This window comes from Akebia trifoliata, chromosome 15, assembly GCF_017979445.1.
Source record: "Akebia trifoliata isolate Shusen 1 chromosome 15, ASM1797944v1, whole genome shotgun sequence".
NCBI lineage: Eukaryota > Viridiplantae > Streptophyta > Magnoliopsida > Ranunculales > Lardizabalaceae > Akebia > Akebia trifoliata.
The window spans coordinates 2,033,086-2,053,987 of NC_141389.1; the positions used below are offsets into that span (position 1 = coordinate 2,033,086).

Sequence of the window (20,902 nt, forward strand, 5' to 3'; positions counted from 1 at the left end):
ATCAATGCATAATTCAAAAAGAAAATCAACCAGATGGGCCATTCAGTATATATATATGCCCATGCCCGTGTCGATCATATTCATTTTGAAGTTAGTTACTTATCAAAACTTTACATGCCATATCAATTTGAATTGCAAAATAAATAAATAAAATCCTTGATTTTTTATATATTAAGAATCAGCTAACTTGATCAAGTTTATGTCTGATGGATTTAATTCGGACCATCGCATCGAGTTATTAATCTCATTAAAAACAGACTTATATATATGCTCTAATAAATAAATAAAGAGTCATGATAATCTGACCATCCCATGTGGCACATTCAATGGACTCTCCTGACGTGACAAGTTCGGGAAGCGTAGATTTATACACCTCGGGATACAAAACTGCACTGCCCCATAAAAATGTGTATCCTGAGGCATACAGATTCCCGAACTTGTCATGTCAGGAGAGTCGCTTGAGTGTGCCACATGGGGTTGTTAGATTATCACCACAAATAAATAAATACATATTTTCTCTAGGATTCTTTATTATAAATTTATAGGCATCAGATCCAACTCTCCTTGTCAACCCAAGTTTAATGTAAGGCATCATAAAAAAGAGAGAAACACAAGAAGAACAAAACTAAAGAGTACATCTCAATCCACCACCAATTCTCTTCTTATTATTCTCATCTTGAAACTTATTTCCTTCTTTTTTTATTTTTCTTTTCTTGTCACTACAAGAAAAATTAGCTATCACAACAACTTTTTGTGACGGTCAAAGTTTGACCGTCGTTATATAAGGTTTATTTCGCGCAAAATCACTAACTCTATTAACTCACTCACTTACTCACTCTCGCTGTACTCACTCACTCACCCGAAATTTGTCTTCGTTTTCTCTGTCTCTCATCTCAAACGAAATCTGTCTTCGTTTTCTCTGTCTCTCTCTCTCTCGTCCGCAAATCGAAAACGAAGCCTCACTCTCTCGTCTGCAAATCGAAAACGAAGCCTCTATCTTTCTCTCATCTCATACTCGACAGATCTGTCTCTGTCGATCTCTCTCTGCCTCTCTACCTCTCTACCTCTCTATTGATCGCTCTCTTGATCTCTCAAACGCGTGAGGGTTGAACTAATCAGATCCGATCTGATTTCGACCTTGAAAATTTAGGTATGTTTTTATACATATTTTGTTAATTTTTTTCTTCAATTGATCCCTAAACCCTAGATTTTTCTGCATATTTTGTTTTCCTGCATTTTTTGTTGATTTTTCTGTATAATCTTAATTTCTATAGGAACGTTGAGATCAGTGGAGCAAAGATGAGATCAGCAAATCTTCTTTTCTGTTTTTTGAGAAAATTCAGAACGTCGTAAGAATACTAGCTTTATAAGGATGCGAAGTGTTGTGTTACTTGATTTTTGTGTTAATTTGCTTCTATGCTCTATGTTGCAGTGGTGCCAGCAGGGATTGAGACTGAACTACTAGTTGGATTGAATAACAAAGGTAGTTTTTTCTATTGTTCTTAGTTGACTTTGGCTCTTATTGCTTCAACTTCTTGGTTTTTCAATATTTTAGCTTATATTTGTAAGTATTTTAAACACTCCCATCCATTAATCGTCCTTTATATTTGTTCAACATCCAATCCAGAAAGTTTCATTAGGTATTATTTTATCTCATAAATAGGGAGAACACTGCTTCCTTATTCTGAATATGTTCATTGTAGATTATTACATGTCCTGCAACCATATAATCTTCTGGAAAGAAATCTGCATCTTTAAAGCTGAGTTGTCTACCAATGCTTATTCGGATTTCTGACCTGTTAAATTCACATTGGACCTTCCTACACCAGGGAAAAAAATGAAAATCATGGGCAGAATAAGGATAGTCTTGTCCATGGAAATTGAGTTCTCTAGACTTATAGATTAAATTGTCCCATGGCGCTTTGCTTGATGTTTCTGATGTGCCCACAACTTTTTTGGGCTAGTTATCCTGAGCCTCAATAATTTTCTCTTCCATGTCCATATCCTTATTCTGTTGGTTCAAAATCTTATTGGTTCCTTAATCTATTTCCAACCTTTTTCTGAATCTGTATGTTAGAACAAAATTGTTTATGTCTGCACCTTTGTAAATTTTATATTAGTTGGTAGCTGTGTGATGGTGCTATATCTGTCCTTTGCATGCAATTGATGCACTTTCTGACTGAGAATCCATAAAACTCTTGTATTTTAATTAGTTAATTAATATTGATCGAGTCCTTTCTGTAGTGTGAAAGTGTTGGCAGTAATGAAACTTATAAGGGAATGTTGTAATGAAACTTCCATGTTGAACTTCCATTGATTTGGATTTTCTAAAAGGTAAAACAAATTCCATAGATTTTCGACATAAAGTGTTGTACTTCTTGGTACATTAAATGGTTGATTTCAACATCTGAAGTGAGCTTATGTAATGTAATTGACTCTGCAGACACTAATTCAAGCCAATGGATTGCACTAGCTTCCTCCCCCAAATGAACGGTTTCTATTTGATTTTGAGCAACTTCAGAGCCAATTTCCGGTTAGTCTCTCAACTTCAGGGTACTGTTTAGTATTGTAATGATCCATTTTCTTGCTTTTTTTTTTTCCTAATTATGTCGAGCTCATCCTTTCAAGTTTTGCCCAATAGCGAGCCTTATTGCTCTAGGCGTCTTGGTTTCTACATTGACCAATACATGATTCGTGCATTGCTATTTCTTATTGAACTCGACTTGTTCATGTAGTCCAAGGCATGAATCACTAATATTCATGATTCACATAGTATTGGTATTCATGTCGGCCTTATAATGGATTTTTCTTTTGTAGTGTCATTTGGATGGTAATAATTTTCTTATTTATTAATTTTGGAGGGGGGGGGAGGGGATATTTTTCCCTAAAACTTTTAGTATTCTCAATATATTGGGCTCAATTATCTGAATTGTCCAAATGTCTTTTGTCTTGCCAACGGACGATCATGATCACAAGAGTGAGATTTAAAATCACGTTTGAGCTTGATTACTGATGACTATGATACATAATTTGTTCTGCCTGTATTCACAGGACCAGGAGCAACTATGCGCAGCGACTGAATCAGTTCTAATTGCTTTAGTGGTGCAATGCAGTAATCATCTTTTTGCCCTATGGAGCTTATACCACATACGTTATGTAAATTGGGATACATTTTTGCCTTCCCTCCTCTCTTCAGTTTCCTCGGTAGAGATTTCAGCTGGACAGGGGAGTCAAGCCATGGCTACTGTCTCATCTACTAGTTTCTCACAATCCGGAATAATTCCATCTTCGAGCACAGTTCCTAATTCGTCCAATTTTCAGCCTTCAAATGCTACTTCTCCATTACCTTCTGTTCATGGTATCGCATCTCCTGCTCAGTCTGGAACGGAACCATTAACTTGTGCAACACTATCACTAGTTAAATCTTCCGATATATCTGGCCTCGGACATCAAAATACGTCAAGGGCTAATTTATCGTCGAGAGATAACTCTATAAGTTGTTTGCGCCAGCCGTCCTGCAAGATTATTTTTCAATGGATTGCATTACATCACACTTCAGTATTGGTAAGATATTTTGTTTTAATTACTCAAAACAATCTGATCAACCAGCTTGCAATTTGATATTTTTAAAAAGTAATTATGAAGAATTGAGGTGTTGTAGCTGATCAATATTATATATGACATGTATATGGTGCAGATGGGAGGATAGCATTAACTACAGCACAGCAGGAAGTGCACCGCATGCAAACAGTGGTAGGTCAGCTTCATTATAGTTGTATGCTGAACTAGTTGTTGGATAGCATGTGTCCTGTGATATAATATAAAGATGTATTATATATATCTTGGCATTTAGATTGCATAGGCATTTAGATAGCATGTGTCCTGTGATATAATTTTTCAGGAGTTGTAGGAACTGATGCTAAAAAAAGGCCTTTTTTTATTATACATTCCTATACTACTGTACATCTCTCAATTATATAGGCTTGCACACTATCTGTGAGTATTTATTTCTGGTTGTCACAGGCTGTCCAATCCTGAAGGCTGTGTGTGGTAAGAATAATTCATAATTCCACTTGCATTTTGCAGCATAAATACATCTGTCAATTATCAGTTTTACATTTTCTTGCTTTTCCTGTTAGCCCACTCTTTCATTTGTATTCTCATTTGTTTTGGCACACAGCATGCATTGGACCCCCAAGAGTAAGAGGCTTACTCTTAGATATGAAAGGTGCTGGTGGTGGGAATGGGTTGGGTGTGGATAAGTAAGAGGCTTCCATCTTAGTATGGCAGAAAGCAATAAAAGGTAGGTAGAAGGACAAAGCTATTAGTTTTTATGTATAAAGACTGTGTGTGGTAAGAATTAAGCTGAAACAGAACTCCATCAAAATTGGCTGGCTATGGATTGACCCCTGTGGCCAAATTTCTGAAACATAAGAGGAAGATCCATTCAACTGTAACTGGTAGTCTTCCAAAATCTTTCTTATTTGACTTGATTTACCCATTATGTCAAGACGTATTAGTGCCATGGAGATATCTCAATAAGCTTTGTGGTGCAACACCCCATCCATGTAGGATAGGTAGCATTTTAACCAATGCTCCAACCCTATGTTTCTTCAATAATGCCTTGTGATGGTTTATATGCATGGGGACCATAAAATTCTAAATACATAAAATTCCTATATTCCATTTTTTGCAGATTCTTACTGGAAGAGAAGAGGTTGTTGGGTTGGTTGAGCAAGTAATGGAGGCGATGGAATGTGGGGTCCTTTTTGGGTTATTGGATGAGGTGGCAGGAGAATGGCCATTGGATTTGGCTGAGGATTTTGCAAGGGTTGCAATGCGGTGTCTACACGTAAGTGGGAGGGGAAAGGAGGAGATGAATGTGAAGATGTTAATGAGTGAACTTGCAGAGATGAGGAAGAAAGCTACGGATTTGGTGGATAAAGAAGAATACGACCGCGATGTACCGAGAGTTTACGTATGTCCGATTTTTCAGGTGGGCCCTTCACTCAAATCTTAGCGTCTCGTTAAATGCACGGGTAAGATTAGAGGATAGAAATAAAATCTCTCTCAAGTATTGAACTGATCTCTGGGTAACTTTTGTTTTGTGTAGGACGTGATGAAGGACCCATATGTGGCAGAAGACCCTCACCCCAAATCACACCCTCCGTTCTCTCATCAACGATTGGAAAAAACAAACCATATGCTCATAAATGAAACCTACCGAGCTACACTCCAGGCCAAGGCCACCAACTTACTAAAAGGTTACATAAGAATGCAGCGCGGCATAGCCGATGAAGAGGGAATATGTGGTATAGCCACGGATGCTTCATATCCTATCAAGACCTCAGCAAAGGCAACTAATTAGTTATAATTTTTGTAATGTAAAAGTAAAATTAGTAGCTCATCTTGTGCCATAATCTGGTAATAGTAACGCAATGAACCCTAGTAAAGGGGCATTTGGGTCTTTTCATATTGGTAATTGGGGTCATGGTCATCAATTTCAAAACATTAGGGGTATCTCCAATATTCTACAATACATGAGGGGGTTGGTGTAAAATAAATTCTTTATTTATTCAAAAACCTTTACAACGACGGCCAAAAGTCAAAAGCGTAGCTAAAGAAAGAGTAAACTATTTTTTTTCAAAACGATACCCTATAGCGACGGCCAACAGCGGCTGTCGCTATAAGTCCTGCACTAACGACGTCCGTGAATAGTTGACCGTCGGTATAACATATAGCGATGGGGTGATTAGCGACGACTACCGACGGCCTCCCTGGCCGTCGCTACATGTTTTTGCTACGGTATTTTGTCCCTATAGCGACGGTCACGACCGTCGCTATAGCCCTATTTTACTGTAGTGTGTGAAGCTACTGCAAATAAAAGGCAAAGAAGGACAAGAGAGAGGCCCCGATCAAAGACCCGATAACAGGCATGGCCGCGGTTGAACCACTGTATGGTGCGGGAGCGGGTGCCAAGGTCTCATCAGCAGCCAAGGCTGCATTCATGGAGGCGGCAACAACAATGAGAGCTGCACAGGAGATCTTCTTCATCTCCATGACAATACAATCGGCGAAAACCTCAAAAATAGAGAATAATCACCAAAAGCCGCCTAAGAAAAAATTAATTGAAGATTTAAGTTTTTCTTTGCTTCTTGTTATATGTAGACCTGAGGAGGAATGTGAGTGAGGAGAGGGGTTTATAAGGATGGTTTGGTTTGTTTTGGAATGAAACAGTTAGGGTTACGGTTTGCTAGTGGTGGTGATGGTGAGGACAATAAGACTTTTACGTGTTTGGATTTGCATGGTGAGAGGAGGCTAGTTTTTGGGGGAATGGAAGACGTTAGGTCAACGTTTGAGTGGATCTTGTGTTATATATGGTCAAACTTACATGGTCTTCATCAAGTTTGAGGGAATGTGCCAAGAGGGTTGTGAGACCAAAAAAAAATTACTGGCCTAGACATGTTTTTAATACATTTATCAAGAGAGTTATATAACCATTTTTATATTTATTTATTTTTACCAAAATGAGTACCACTTTAACATCATATTTGTCATTTTACCTTTTTAGGCTTCTTGTGAACCTCAAATTAAGGGTAATGTTTCTTGCAAACTTATGAAAAATCAACATTATATTTAGGAATTATTTATTTCAAATTTTAAATAAGAGGATATAAAGGTAAATTTAACTAAACAGGTACTTTTTGAAGAAAAAAAAATCAATTCATTTGTTTGAAATTGGCAAAAGAAAAGGTATCAAATTAAATCCAACAATTTATGCAATTTTAGATCATATTTTCGCATATCATGATTGCATATGTGAAAACATGATCATTGGAAAATATACCATCGCATATTGCAATATGATATTGCATATGTGTCCAATACTCTGAAGAATTTTTCCTTTTTATAATCTAAACCATCTATGAAGACCTCATTCCTACTAGTCTCGGCAAAGCACACATTTTCTCTTTACAAGCTCATTTCTAATCTAAAATTCAATTTCTAACATTCTTATACTTACTTAATTTCAATCAACTTCTAAATTTTTACATCAAGCATTCTAGTTCTATATTCAAAATTCATGAATTCAAGAATTTTACAACTTTTTTTTTTTTGGAAATTAAAAGGGGGTTAGGCAGACCCCCATCCAGAAAGCCCCGATGGGTTACATTCTAACATAGAAGTGCCCAAAAACATCCCTCTTTACAATTTCTTGTAGTTTAAAAGGGAAATCATTTGGAGACAATGAAACATGATGAAGCAACGTGGAAAGGAAGTCCGCAACCTTGTTGCCCTCTCTGTAACGTAAATCAATGTCTACTTCCGTAAATTGTTGCATGATGTGATGAATCTTTTTGACTTCTCTAAGTACAGCCCAAAGGGGTTTCCAAGATGTTGTTAATACATTCATCAACAACCTTATAATCAAATCTCACTTTTAGGTGCAAGAAGTCATTGGCAAGAGCCAAAGATAAGCCTTGGAAGATAGCTTTAAGTTCATGGTGAAGAATAGTCTTCCCAGTCCTATACATGTAGTCATACTAGCTAACACTTGGCCATGGTGATCTCTAATGATCGCACCTTCTCCCCCGAACATACCTTGTAGAGAGTTGTCTGTGTTAAGTATGAAATAATTCTCTGGAGGTCTAATTCAACGCTAGGAGATAGGAATTCTGTGATGAAGATCTAGGTGGATATTCCAAGAGAGGAAGAACTCTCTATTCTGACTAGAGTCTTCTATTTAATATTTGAATTCATCAATCTCTCTCGCACATCTCTGCAAATGAACATTTCAAGAAACTACACTGGCTTTTAGCAGTTTTGGAAGTTTCATCAACATCTTTTGATCCACAAATGATAGATAAACACATTAAAGGCTAGCTTTTTTTATATAGGCAACACTACTCTTCTCCTTAAAGTTGGCAAGCATTCAACTAACTTCTTCTTGCCAAGACTTGTTGTTTATGGAGTGCGAGAGGTCTTCAATATATTCTTTATCATAAATCAAAAATGATCATCTTCCTCTAGTTCTTTTATGCAGAAATGAAAATTTGAGTAATCGACACTAGACTATCAACATAGACAAAATCCATTGTTTTAATCATGGATTGGAATGCTCATATTCTAAGAGTAGCGCTTCTTGTATCGTGAAATCCTCAAGAAGAAGAATGAGTGAGTAATAAAGAGAGAGGGAGGGCGGAGAAGATGAAAAGAGGAGGAGAAGAAGAATGACAAGAAATGATAAAGATGAATGCAGATCTATAGTAGGAGCAATACTTGACCCCACAAGAATTTATAGAACTTATAAGATTTATATGCTATTGCAATAGATAATAACGACAAAAATTACCCTACCTATCAATCAAAAAAGTAAAAATTATCCTCACAGAGACAAAATCTGGCTTTGTCCCTCGATGAATGGGTTTGTAGGTGGGTATACAATGTAAAAAAAGCCCATATTTGACGGCCTTGGGCCGTCAAATTTCATAAAATTCGACAGATCAAGAGGTCGAATTGGCGTCGAATTTTTAATTGTCAAATTTTCTTTTTCGACAGGTCGAATCTGTCAAATTAATGAAGGATGAGAGAAATTCGACAGTTCTAAGCCGTCAAATCTGGGAACATCAAGAATTTCAATGGTCCTAGACCGTCAAAATTCGGTTTCTAAAATTTGTGGGCCTTGAGCTGTCAAATTTTTCTGAAGAATTTTCCAATTTTCACGTAGTGGTACACCTAATAATGGAGGTGTATATATGAAAGTGTTCACTAATGATACTTAGATGTCAATTGATAGGTGCAAATATAACAACCCAAAATTTAAAGAGAAATATTTTGCTTAAATGAATTACCACCTCTGCAATCTCACATCACAACCCTCTAAGTTGCTTCAAAAAACTCAGATAAAAAAAAAAAGAAAAAAAAAACCAAAATATAATTTGTTTTGAACTTGATCCAATGTTTTGAAATTGGACAACTATGTGGATCATGTTTTTTTTTGGCACAAGTTGAACCCTAGGACCTTAGTGAGGGTGAAATCCTTACTAGCTTAGTAACGTTAGTCAGACTCAAATTTAAATAAGTTTCGAATAGTTGAACTTTGAAACGTCCAAGTGATGAATCGAACGAGTCAACTAGGTCTAAGCGGGTCCCGACTCACTCCCGAGACGTGATACTGGGTTTCGAAACCATGTTTCTTTCTCTCCAATTTCAGTAGTTTGTTGTGTGCGAAACGCGCTAAGAGAAACGAAGTAGGGCATACGTGCGTGCTTTTCTTCCTCTCTGTCGCCATTAATGTAAGCTCGAAACTTTTTTTGCTTGGTTTTGATTGATTTTTATTTTCAAGACACTTAAGAGCTCTGTTGATCTGTGAAAAGGGTTTAGGGTTTTATGAGTTCTGTAGCTGAAAAAGTTTTTTCAAGTTTTAATTTTTATGAGTTTCTTGGGATGCCTGTGTTGATTTGATATGTTTATTGTTGTTCAGTTGTTGTTGGTGTTGATCCCACTGAAGCCGTAACAGTAATTGTTGATTTTGTGATCGATTCTCTTCTAGGCCCTCTCTTCTCAAATATCCTAAGAGACTCAGAGAATCTAAAATAACATGGTAACTCTCTCTCACACACTCTCTCTCTCTCTCTTCATATACAACATCCATTTTGTCTTTATTTGGCATAGATCGATTAGATTGGCTTCTCCAAATAATTTTTTGTTGTAGTTGTCTGGATTATTTGGATTGCCGATTTTTTTTTTTTTATTGAGATTGTTTCATTTGCTTTATATTAAGTCATTTAGAATGAGAAAAATGGTCATATTTTTACTGCAATTGTGTAGACCTATTGGGTTGTCTTGGATTAGTCGAATTTCGATTTTTAAATAGGTGTCAACTTTCTTAAAAGGAAAAAAAAAAAAAAAGATTTGCAAGTCGATTAGAATGAGATATGAAGTTAGAGATTGCATGTGATTGGGTTTTTTTTTTTTTTTTTTTTTTGGGGGGGGGGGTGGGGGTCATGTTTAATCGGCTAAATTGTGTGTGTGTGTTTTTTTTCATCTCTTTTCTCCTCCTATGTTCTCGTGGATGCTTTTCCTTTTGAATAATCTATATCTTCTTATTAATAAATTTAGTTTGTCAAAGTTCACCAAAAAAAAAAAAAAAAATAGAACAAGAAGAAACAAAAGGAAAATTTGTCTTGGTTAAAAATACTAATAACATTGGGCCATAATTCGGAATTCTAAAGTCGAAATCACATTGCTTAGCTTCTACTCCAATCAAGGTACAAAATCTCAGCACATTTTGATCTTTCTGACTGGCTCTTTCAACGAAGGACCTTATAGGAGTGCTATGGTTGCAACTCAACAACTATGAAACCAGTCTCGTTACAGATGCTCAATCAATAAATCCATGTTAACCTTGGTCCGTATGGTATGCCAAAGGAAGGCCCAAGGAACTTGGGAGCTTCCTGTTTTTACAACTCAGATTTTTCACTATCCTTTCCAAATTTACTAATTATTTCTCCTCAGAGGCTCCATTTTAAGTAGGCCATATACATCCTCAAAGCATCTACAATATACCATAGGTATCATACCTGTCCTAGACAAGCTTTGATATAGAAAATGGCATCATCAGAAAACTAAAGGTTAGTAATAAATAATAATCAAACCTCCCGCTCCTACTGAGAACCCCTCTAGAACTCCACCTACTACTATCTTGGATGTTAGCCTTATCAACACCTTTGTTGTTAGGATGAATAGGGGTTGGAAGCATTGACTACCACTGATCAATATATTATACTTTTCAAAAAAAAAAAGAAAAAGATGATATAATTACATAGGGCATTATTTACTTTCTCTACTTGGTACTGAATTCCATCGTTTTCATCGCATAATATTCAAATTCCCAAGTTTGCATGGTTAAAGAATTCTCCATGGTTGTAAGCCTCAACTAGTTGGCCCTTCTATGTCTTAAACACCACATGTAGAAATCCTATGGAATCTTCTACCATTCTCAGTTTGTGGGGAGGATCTAGAAAGGGAAGAATGGATAGAACTTTAAAGGTAAGAACAAGATTGTCAATGATACTATCCTCGACATTAAAACAAATGTCTCTAGTTTGTGTTCCAAGAGGTCCTTGGGGGGCGAAGAGGGTGCTGTGGAGACTCCTTCCGTTTGCCCTTTCTTGGGTAATTTGGAAAGAGCGGAATAGTAGGTGCTTTGAAGATAAATGTGTGGAAGCATCGGAGGTGGTTTTGTCGGTTCTCTCATCTCTTCTTTTGGTCCAAGGCTCTTGTGGAGTTCAGGGGTGTTTTCATTTGTGGATTTTGTTGCTCGTTGGGATTGGGTTTGTTGTATTGCTTGTTCTTAATTTCCTCTTTGTACTCTTCTAGTTAGTCTTCTCGACCACTTTATTAATAAATTTTGTTACCTATTAAAAAAAAACAGAGGTCAAAGGGACATGCTTCATAGATTTTGTGTTTAGATTGGAGCCTTTGATTTTTGTCATGGGGAGGGGTTTTTGAGTTCCTTTTGTGATTAGGGCAGGGTTCTTACATTTTATTAGGTCTCCCATGGTACGAAGCACACATGTGGTTTCCTTGGTCCGTCAATTAGGTTTAGTAATCAGAGTTCTTTTTTATTGACTGGTCAAAAAAAATGACCTGAATTTAGAGTTCAAATAACAGTAGTTTTTTTAACAAGAGTAGGGAATGCCCTGCCCCTGTAAAAAGATATGATTGCTTCAATTTTTATGAATGGAGTGATTGAAAATTTCCTCTTGGCTGCTATTGCCACTTTGTTGTACAAAGGTGAGACTCTTTTGATTGATTGGATCGATTCCAATTGTCACCGAGAGATTCAGGTCTTGGTGCGACTCCACTTGTATGAGTCTTCATTTTCTCAATTAGAAAATTTGAGTTATTTAAGAACAAGAGTATGATATACCCCAATGATTGTAATTTCCTTAATTCTACGAGTAGAATGTTTGAAAAAAATTTCCACTATGTCTTCTATCATTCTATGTGCCAAACAGGTGATACACCTTTGATTAATTGGTGTGACTCCAATCACCTGGAATTCTAGATCTTAGTGTGATTCTATTATATAATTTCCCGAGGCTTTTCTACTCTGGTCAGCTATTCATTTTGCTTCCAAATTATCAAGTAAGTTGCAAATTTTTTTGATTTGTTAAGTACTTACCGCTATCGCTTTTTTCTGTTTTAGTCAGCAGTGACTTTGAGCCCTAATTTCAGATCCCTTGTAAATCTGTCAGCTTAGTTTGTTAACCCTCCTTCTATCCTAAATAGATTCAGTATTTCCAACCCTTGCAACCCAAAAATAAAACACCTTCACACTTGATTGAACCCAATAAAAAATTCTTAATCCTTATTCAACCCTACTTCAAATTGAAACCATGGCATCATTCATCAGCGGCTCTCCTATTTTCCTTTCTGATCATACACTCAAATTGTTTCCACACCTGGGAGGATGCCTCGTGGCCTTTACACATTTTTAGCACCTCGAATTAGAGATGTGCACCTCACGTGCATTTGTCTGGTGGCCCCTACTACTTAGCTAATGTTTTGGTTAAATAACACCCACTAAAGCATATCTTTTTTCATTAAATTATCTTCTTCTTTTTTTTATCAAATTTATCCTATTATTAGTATTTATTTAATGCTCACTAGAAAGGTGTATTCGTGAAGCTTACACATCATGCTTTACTTTAGGCCATTGAAGTGCCTCGCTCCATTCCTTCACTCAAAACATTGCTCTCAAGTCATTATTTTGGTTTATTCTTTCTTAAATGGTTGTGGTGTTTGTTAAATATGTTTGAATTCCTTGTGTTATTATTCACTTTATGTTCTCTCTTGTGTTTCAGTCAGGTCGGAAAGAAACAGTTTTAGATCTGGCAAAGTTTGTTGACAAGGGTGTCCAAGTCAAGCTTACTGGTGGAAGACAAGGTCAGTCATGTTCTCCTGGATTATGTGTTAGTGTGTTACTTGTTAAATTTAAGAAGATGAAACTCAATTCCATTCTGCGTCTTTTTTGAGCTTTGTTTTCATACGATATGTATATCTCCTTTTTCTTTAAAACAAATAAAAACTGATGAAAGAAACTTGAGATCTATTGTTCACAACTTGCTTAGGATTTCTCTCCTTGTTACTTTGATTCAAACAGTTCCGTTTTTTGTTTAGGGGAATTGGGACACAACTTTTCTACCCTCTATGGATTTTTATTGCATTGAGACGGGTGCTTATAGATTACAATTAAAACTCTATATTAGTTACAACGTTTCTATAATGGAACTTCACCTGACACTCTACATGTGGAATGCTAAAAATTACTGCGAAAATGGATTTGCTGTTCCAAATCTGTGCTACTTACCATTTTTGTGAATCTTTTGTAATATTTGTCCAAGGTTTGTTTTTTGGTAATATTCTGTTTTGTCTGGCACTTAAGTGATTTTTTTTTATTTATCAATACACTTAAGTGATTATCATACTGCAAACTAATTAGTGTGGGTAATTTTCCGTTTTAGTCTAGGAGTTTAATTGTTTGAATTATCAATCTGAAACCTCTTGCTATAAACTGATTATTTATTTGCAGTACCATCAAAAGTATTTTTTTGGTAAAGTTGGTCCCCCAATCCAACCATGCGACCACAATCATCACTTCACACACACAAGACAAAAGTCATACATTACTCCATTTTCCCTTCTCTTCTTTCATTTATAATTTTCAGCTTTTACTCCATGAATTTTTTGGTTAGAAATATTAGTATAGCATGTCTAGTTGTGCGCGTCTTGCTTTGAGGTTCTATATATAAACATAATATTTTAAGAGAGATTCTATTGCCAAATCAACTCTTGCTAACGCCACCCCAATTCATATGTAATCACCAAAAACACATCTTGGGGTTGGCGTTATCAAAAGTTGGTGAGGCAATAGAAGTTCTCTATTTTAATCCTTGGTTTAGTATGAGGTACCTAACTGTTGCTGAATGATCTTTTTCAGTTACAGGGACTTTAAAAGGGTATGATCAGTTACTGAACCTTGTACTGGATGAAGCTCTCGAGTTTCTAAGAGGTATTCAGTTCACTTGGTTCTTTTGTTTCTTCAGTTTGTTTGTGATCTTATTCTGAATCCCTACTACGCCTCGTTGGCTGGGCAGAGGGGGAACTATATTTATCATTTATTCCATAAGAATATTTTTTTCTTCTTCAATTAATCATCATTACGCTTTCTTCCGATATTAGTTGTTGGATGTCCTTTTTGTGTCAGATTGCTCTTGAATTTGATGCTTCTAGATGCATATCTGGTTCTGCATATTCTATTTTTTAGAGAGATTCTATTGCCACACCAACTTTTACTAACAGCACCACAAGATGTGTGTTAATTCTATGATGATTTACATATGAATTGGGGTGCTGTTAGCAAATGTTGGCGTGGAAATAGAATCTCTTTTTCTATTATATGGATATGGCTCTTCATATCTCCCATCATATCTCCCATCATATTTTTGCTTGATGAATTCTTTAGTGGACCTCATGCTACTAATCAAATGGTTATTATTTTTTTGTAATTTTTAAGTTAAGTACCACAAATCATTTGCAAAATTATAATGAAAATTTTTATTGCAAAGGTCAACCAATCACAAAAAAAGATTCGCAAGAGATTTCCCATTGGTTATCAAGCAATAGTAAATCATTCATCTTAAACCATTTGCATTGCAAATAATTTGCAGTGCAAAGCATTTGCAAATGCAAATGATTTGTAATGTACCAAGTATTGGAAATAATCTAGTTGTTATTTTAGTCCTAGTTGTTTTCTAATAATAGCTTATTTATTACTTATATATAAGGGTAGTTTTGTCTTTTTGTCTTTTGACTATTTTATTTATTATTATAAATTCCTGCCAAGTTCTCAAATTGAGACTTGACAATTACTTTTCCATAATTCTTCTCCAAGCAGGGCCTAAATGATATAAAGATTTCCGTGACTTATCTCTTGTTTGAGCGTACTCTTAGTGCTTCTTTGTGATCACATTCAAAGTACTGTTACTACAAAGACGTGTACAAGGAAAAGGAACCTTTAAGACCTCGACCGGATAATCTAGAATTCACTTCGTTAAATTTGGAAGATAGGGAGTGGTTGGAAAGACATATTGGGGAGGAGGAGGTTAGATCGGTTCTCTTTTCGATGGGTGGGGACAAGGCGCCGAGGCCTGACGGATTTACTATGGAATTCTTCAAACACTGTTGGGAAATCGTCATGAGTGACTTCATGAAAGTGGTCAAAGAGTTGCAGGAGAAGAATTGCCTGGATTACAGCCTTAACAACACATTTGTGGCCTTGATCCCCAAGAGAGTCGGGGCGGATAAGTTAGGTGAATTTAGGCCCATTAGCCTAGTAAGCTTAGTGTACAAAATTATATCCAAAGTACTAGCCTCGCGCTTGAAAGTAGTCTTACCTAAGCTTATCGAAGATGAACAAGGGGCCTTCATTAGAGGTAGACAAATTCTCGATGGAGTTTTGATGGCCAATGAATGTCTCGACTCAAGGATTAAGGATAAGAATAAGGGGATGATTGGGAAAATAGACCTTCAAAAGGCTTATGATCATGTAAGTTGGGACTTTCTAGAATATATGATGGGGAGAATTGGCTTTGGAGTTAAGTGGATTAGGTAGATCATGAAATGTGTTACAACGGTGTCTTTTTCGATTCTTGTCAATGGGAGTCCAGCTGGATTTTTTAGGGGGTCGAGAGGATTGAGGCAAGGGGACCCGCTTTCCCCGTTCTTGTTCCTTATTGTAGCAGAAGCTCTAGGTAGGCTGTTTAGGATAGCAGTCGATCTAGGAAAGCTATCAGGGTTTAGGTGAATGATGGTCCATGGATTTCTCACCTCCAATTCGTAGACGATACACTAGTTTTCCTCGATCATTCAAGAGATCAGGTGAGGGTGTTACGAGTTTTATTGAGTTGTTTTAAGGTTATTTCTGGGTTACATATTAATTTGCAGAAGAGTAAACTTGTTGGGGTTGGAGAGGTAAATGATATTCATTTGATGGCCGCGACCTTGGGTTGTGGGTACGACTTTTTACCCACGTCTTATTTGGGATTACCGTTAGGAGCACCCTACAATAGTATCAAAATTTGGGATGGGGTGATCGAGAGATTGGAAAAAAGGTTAAGCACGTGGAAGGCCAAATATCTGTCTAAAGGAGGGAAAGTAACTTTGATTAAGAGCACCTTGATGAGTATCCCGGTTTACTTTCTTTCCTTGTTCACGCTTCCAAGATCCATCGAAAATATACTGGAAAGACTTATGAGAAACTTTTTGTAGAATGACAAGAATGGGAAGAGGAAATATCACCTGGTTAGATGGAAGGTAATTTGCTTGCCCAAGAAGAATAGGGGGTTAGGGATTAGAGGCCTTAGATTGGCTAATAGAGCGCTTCTAGAAAAATGGCTTTGGAGGTTTGGTGAGAAGAGGGAGAGCCTGTGGAGAAGGGTCGATATGGTAAAGTACGGGGAAAGGAGGTTAGGTTGGTTTAGTGGTGAGGCTAAAGGTACCTATGGGTATGGTGTGTGGAAGGGGATTCTAAAAGTTGGTGAGGAGTTCGAAAAATGGATTAGATTTAAAGCGACGAAGGAGGACAAGGTGAGATTTTGGGAGGATAGTTGGTGCGGCACTTCTCCTCTAGTAGCTCAATTTCCGTCCTTGTACGCCTGTTCTCTAAAAAAGAACCAGTTAATACAACAGTGTTTGATTCACAACGATTCCAGCTCTACTTGGGATTTGGGGTTCAGGAGAAGCTTTAATTATTGAGAGTTAACATAGTTGGTATCTTTCCTAGATTTCCTGCATTTAGCTCATCTCAACGAAAGTTAATAGGATAGGTGGGAATGGTCGAGGGCTAAGGATTCGAGATTCTCTATAGTTCATTTTACAAGTGCCTTAGCCCCTTTGCCGAGAGATCCGTCTTGGGATCCATCATTTGGTCCAAGTCAGTTCCTTCTAAAATCTCTTTTTTTGTTTGGTTGGCCTCCCTTGGGAGGATTCTTACGTTGGATAAATTGATTGTTCGGGGGTGGATCATTCCAAGCAATAGCCCTCGGCTATTGCTTGGGAGTTGTGGAACGAGAGAAATAACAGGGTGTTCAATAATAAGATGAGAAGTCCTCACGGCAATTTTTTGGAGATTTTGGGGTTTTTGTATCTTTGGTCTAAACAGAACATAGACTTTAGGGGAACTTCTTTTGATGACTTTGTTTTTAGATGGAACTCTTTATGTAATTTTTGAAGTTTTATCTTTTATCTTTTCTGTTGCTCTTCGAGAGGCCTCCTCAGCCTCCTTGTACTCTTTTCCCCTTTATCAATAGATTATACTTATCAAAAAAAACATTCAAAGTACTGTTCTTGTCTTGAAAAAGTCATTGCAATCTTTATTGATCTCAAGAGTTCATATTACACTCAACATCAAGGTTTGATTAAATGAAGCAGATCCTGAATGAATCCCAATGAGAACTTATCTTCAAAACGATCTGCTTATAACAAACAAACAAACAAAAAAAAAAAAAAAAACAGGAACAATCAAAATCTAGGAATTGTCTCCTTCATGTCCATTCAAAGCAATCCGTTAATATAGTTTTTTTTGTGTCTGTTATTGTTCTTATTATATGATGTAAAATAAATATAAAAAGTGACTGTTGGACATAATGAAATTCCAAACCGAAGGTTCACCCCGTCCATTTTGGGCTGATTCGCTGGCTCAAAGGTTGAAGTGAACTGGTCGGTCTGGTCTAGTTTTCAGAATGCTGGTTTAAATCCTCTCTAGTGCTTCCTTTCTACATCAGTGATACCTTCAAATAGAGTGCATGTGTAAAGGATTGGTCATTAATACTTATTTCCCTTGTGCTGCAGATCCCGATGATCCACTGAAGACTACAGATCAGACCAGACGTCTTGGCCTTATAGTATGTTCTCTTTCAATATTATTTTTCTTGTAAATTTTTTTTTTCAATTTTATTTGGTTATAATATTGGAAGTTACCTATGGAAAGATCTCAGTTTCCATATCAATTAAAAAAAAATATTTTCCATTAGTTCCTCAAGGTTTTTTTGTTGTTGTTGCGACTGTGATCACATTCAGTTGTATAGTTAAGCGTAATATATTGTTGGCATTTCCAGTTATAATTTGGGTAAAATGATCAAATGCATATAATGCTAAGCCATTCATTGGAATTAGACCAATCTGTTTAGAGTTTAAGTTTCTGTTGTTATTGGTATGAATAGTGCTAGTAAAATTTGGTTTGGTTGTAGTGCTTGCACCCCATGATTGACATGGCATTTGATGCAACCAGGTTTGGTGTGAGATCTGTTCACGACTTTTTCAATAAGTCTCGACTTTTACGAACTTCATGATTAAATCACGAACTTGTAATTAAATAAAAAAAAAAAGACCTTGATGCACTAGTAAGAGAAGATGACGTTGATTTTGATTAATTGATTATTCTTAACTTGCTCTCATGATTGTAATCATTTTATATTTTGAATAATATAAACCATGATTGTGTTGTAGACCTGTGGTTACTTGTTTTAATGTAATATGAGGGTTTGGTGATTTATTATTGTAATTTACATGGTATTTGATTATATAATATGAGAATAACACCTAGTAGGAACAATTATACGAACCCATCGCTAACTTGGTTTTTTCGCAGTTTTTTTTTCGATTGTTCCCAATTTTACCATATTCTTCGAACATCGTCAGTTGTTTATTAACATGTTACCCTATTGCAGGTCTGTAGAGGGACTGCAGTGATGCTTGTATCCCCTACTGATGGTACCGACGAGATACCCAACCCCTTTATGCAGCCGGATGGGACTTAAGTCTTTTATCTCGTAATCGTCTCTTTGACTAGCTCGCATTATGAAGTAAATCGGTCGATAGGCCTTTCTATCTTGTAACAATCACCTTTAGTTTTTTTTTAATTTTTGGATATTGCCTATTGTGAAGATTCAAACTCAATTAGCCATGAAATGAAATGTGCAATTTTCATTTATTGTTCTATGTGAACTGGTTTGAGGAAATACTTGGCTTGTCACCTCTATGGAATTCCTCGAGTGTTTTACTTTCTTGGTTTTAATGAAAAAAATGGATTCGATGGTTGTATCACCATCTTGACATGTGGTGGTGGTGGAACTCTGATTGTGGGGTAGACCATAAAGAGGCAAGCAACAGATTTTTAATTCCTATAAAAGCCCTAAAAACCATGAGTAGGCATGATTTTAAAATTTGGTTTCACGCGTCTCTACCATGTCAAATACCGAGTCATCTCAGGTGAGTTTTCTTATATGTTTGAGATGTCTCATTTCAAAATTTGAAAAATGAACGTGGGGTCTTAAATATCGTTTGAAAAATTGACTTGTCCGTCTCATCCATGCCTAATATCAAGATTACTCGGGTGATACGTCTCGGTCTCAGACAAGTTTTGAAGCTATGTGAGGAGGTTGGGGCGCATTGCAAATCATTTGCAAATATAAATGTTTTATTTTGTTAGTGTTTTGTTACACAATGCAAATGATTTGCATGGAACACCAAAGTCTTAAGAAATTTCAGCAAGTGATTTGAATCATAATAAGTCTTGCAAATCATTGTAAACATTATTCCACCATAAATTTACTAAAGTACCCTTTATCAAATATATGATAACTCTCAATGACTACTACATTAACATGTGCATGAATTTACAAAAATACCCCTCATGAAGGATACATGAACTTACTTGTTGAAGCTACCAAAGTAACCCATGTCAAAGAAATGATCCAAATTCCAAAATAGGCTCCAAGATATAAATTTTCATAAATCATATAAATTTTATTTTAGGTAGTAAATTTGAGTTTTTTTTTTTGATGAGGGGTATTTTTATAATTTAAATAGTTAATTTGATATGGTTGAATTAATTATAAAAAATTCATTATTTTATTTTAACAAGAAATTACTACAAACTTTTTAGGTAGTGATTTCCTAGTGGTTACCAAGCACTTGTTAGTTTTCCACTGCAAAACATTTGTAATGCAAATCATATACAAATGCAAATGATTTGTGGTGAAAGTCAAAAAAATTGTATCCCCAAGGAAGGCTGAGACTTCATTTTCCCAAAAGTCATAACTTATTCTTGATGTTTGAAGCATGGTTTTAAAATTCGGTTTTGTGTCTCGTCTTGTCCATATCAGATATCGAGTCATCTCAGATGAGGTTTTTGATACATATCCTGGAGAGAGTAGTCGACTTTTTCACTATTTTTCATGTTTTTCCGAGTGTTTTTGCTCAAAAGAGCATCTGATTCGATGCAAAATATCTCATCTTTTATTAGATAAACATCATTTTTTCCAAGCCAAAATATTGTCTTATTCAAAATTTTGAAAAAGGAATGTGGGATTTTAAATCTCGTCCGAAAAAATGACTTGTCCATTTGTCTCGTCCATGCCTGATATTGAGATGACTCAGGCGATACGTCTCGGTTTCGGACGAGTTTTGAAACCATGGTTTGAAGAAAAACATTTTCCTAACAAATTTAGTAAAAATATTTGATCCTTGCTTAGGGTCATTTTGCTCAAATGGATTACCACCTCAGAAATCTAACACCACGGTCTTGTAAGATGCTTCGAAAAATTCTGATCCAAAGGAAAAAAAATCGAAAACCAATTTTTTTAAACTTGATCCAAGATTTTGAAAATGGTTGATTACCGAACTTTCACATAACTCTCAAACTTAAAATTGAAATTCACCAGTGAAAAAGAATTATTTTTTGAGATTTTTTTTCAAAGTTCATAAAATTTTATCCTCTACAACCTGAAAGCATTGGTGGACCCTTAGTGAGAGAGAAATCCTTACCATGGTT

At 36.1% G+C, this 20,902-nt stretch overlaps 2 protein-coding genes across 6 annotated transcripts; both read left to right on the forward strand.

The window, feature by feature from the left end:
- The first annotated feature begins 813 nt into the window (after window positions 1-813).
- Window positions 814-5,583, forward strand: LOC147383857 (U-box domain-containing protein 33-like). 3 transcript variants are annotated; one of them, XM_086426808.1, is made up of 9 exons: window positions 817-1,150; window positions 1,275-1,349; window positions 1,433-1,483; window positions 2,245-2,334; window positions 2,444-2,533; window positions 3,052-3,564; window positions 3,698-3,753; window positions 4,697-4,996; window positions 5,114-5,583. In XM_086426808.1, exons 6-9 carry the CDS (start codon window positions 3,534-3,536, stop codon window positions 5,366-5,368), a joined length of 642 nt encoding a protein of 213 aa, XP_086282934.1. In that variant the 5' UTR covers window positions 817-1,150; window positions 1,275-1,349; window positions 1,433-1,483; window positions 2,245-2,334; window positions 2,444-2,533; window positions 3,052-3,533; the 3' UTR covers window positions 5,369-5,583. The 3 variants fall into 3 exon arrangements, 2 of the variants coding, with proteins under 2 accessions (XP_086282934.1, XP_086282933.1); XM_086426807.1 differs by lacking the exon at window positions 2,245-2,334; XR_015173099.1 differs by lacking the exons at window positions 2,245-2,334; window positions 4,697-4,996; window positions 5,114-5,583 and adding an exon at window positions 4,024-4,171 and having other exon boundaries at window positions 814-1,150.
- A 3,554-nt stretch (window positions 5,584-9,137) lies between these two features.
- On the forward strand, window positions 9,138-19,060 carry LOC147383858 (sm-like protein LSM7). Of its 3 annotated transcripts, none has more exons than XM_086425952.1 (6): window positions 9,138-9,296; window positions 9,485-9,604; window positions 12,873-12,954; window positions 14,009-14,080; window positions 17,920-17,972; window positions 18,798-19,060. In XM_086425952.1, the coding sequence occupies exons 2-6, from the start codon at window positions 9,602-9,604 to the stop codon at window positions 18,885-18,887; spliced, it is 300 nt and encodes a 99-aa protein (XP_086282078.1). In that variant the 5' UTR covers window positions 9,138-9,296; window positions 9,485-9,601; the 3' UTR covers window positions 18,888-19,060. The 3 variants fall into 3 exon arrangements, with proteins under 3 accessions (XP_086282078.1, XP_086282079.1, XP_086282080.1); XM_086425953.1 differs by having other exon boundaries at window positions 9,157-9,296; window positions 9,512-9,604; XM_086425954.1 differs by having other exon boundaries at window positions 9,194-9,296; window positions 9,554-9,604.
- Window positions 19,061-20,902: the final 1,842 nt, after the last annotated feature.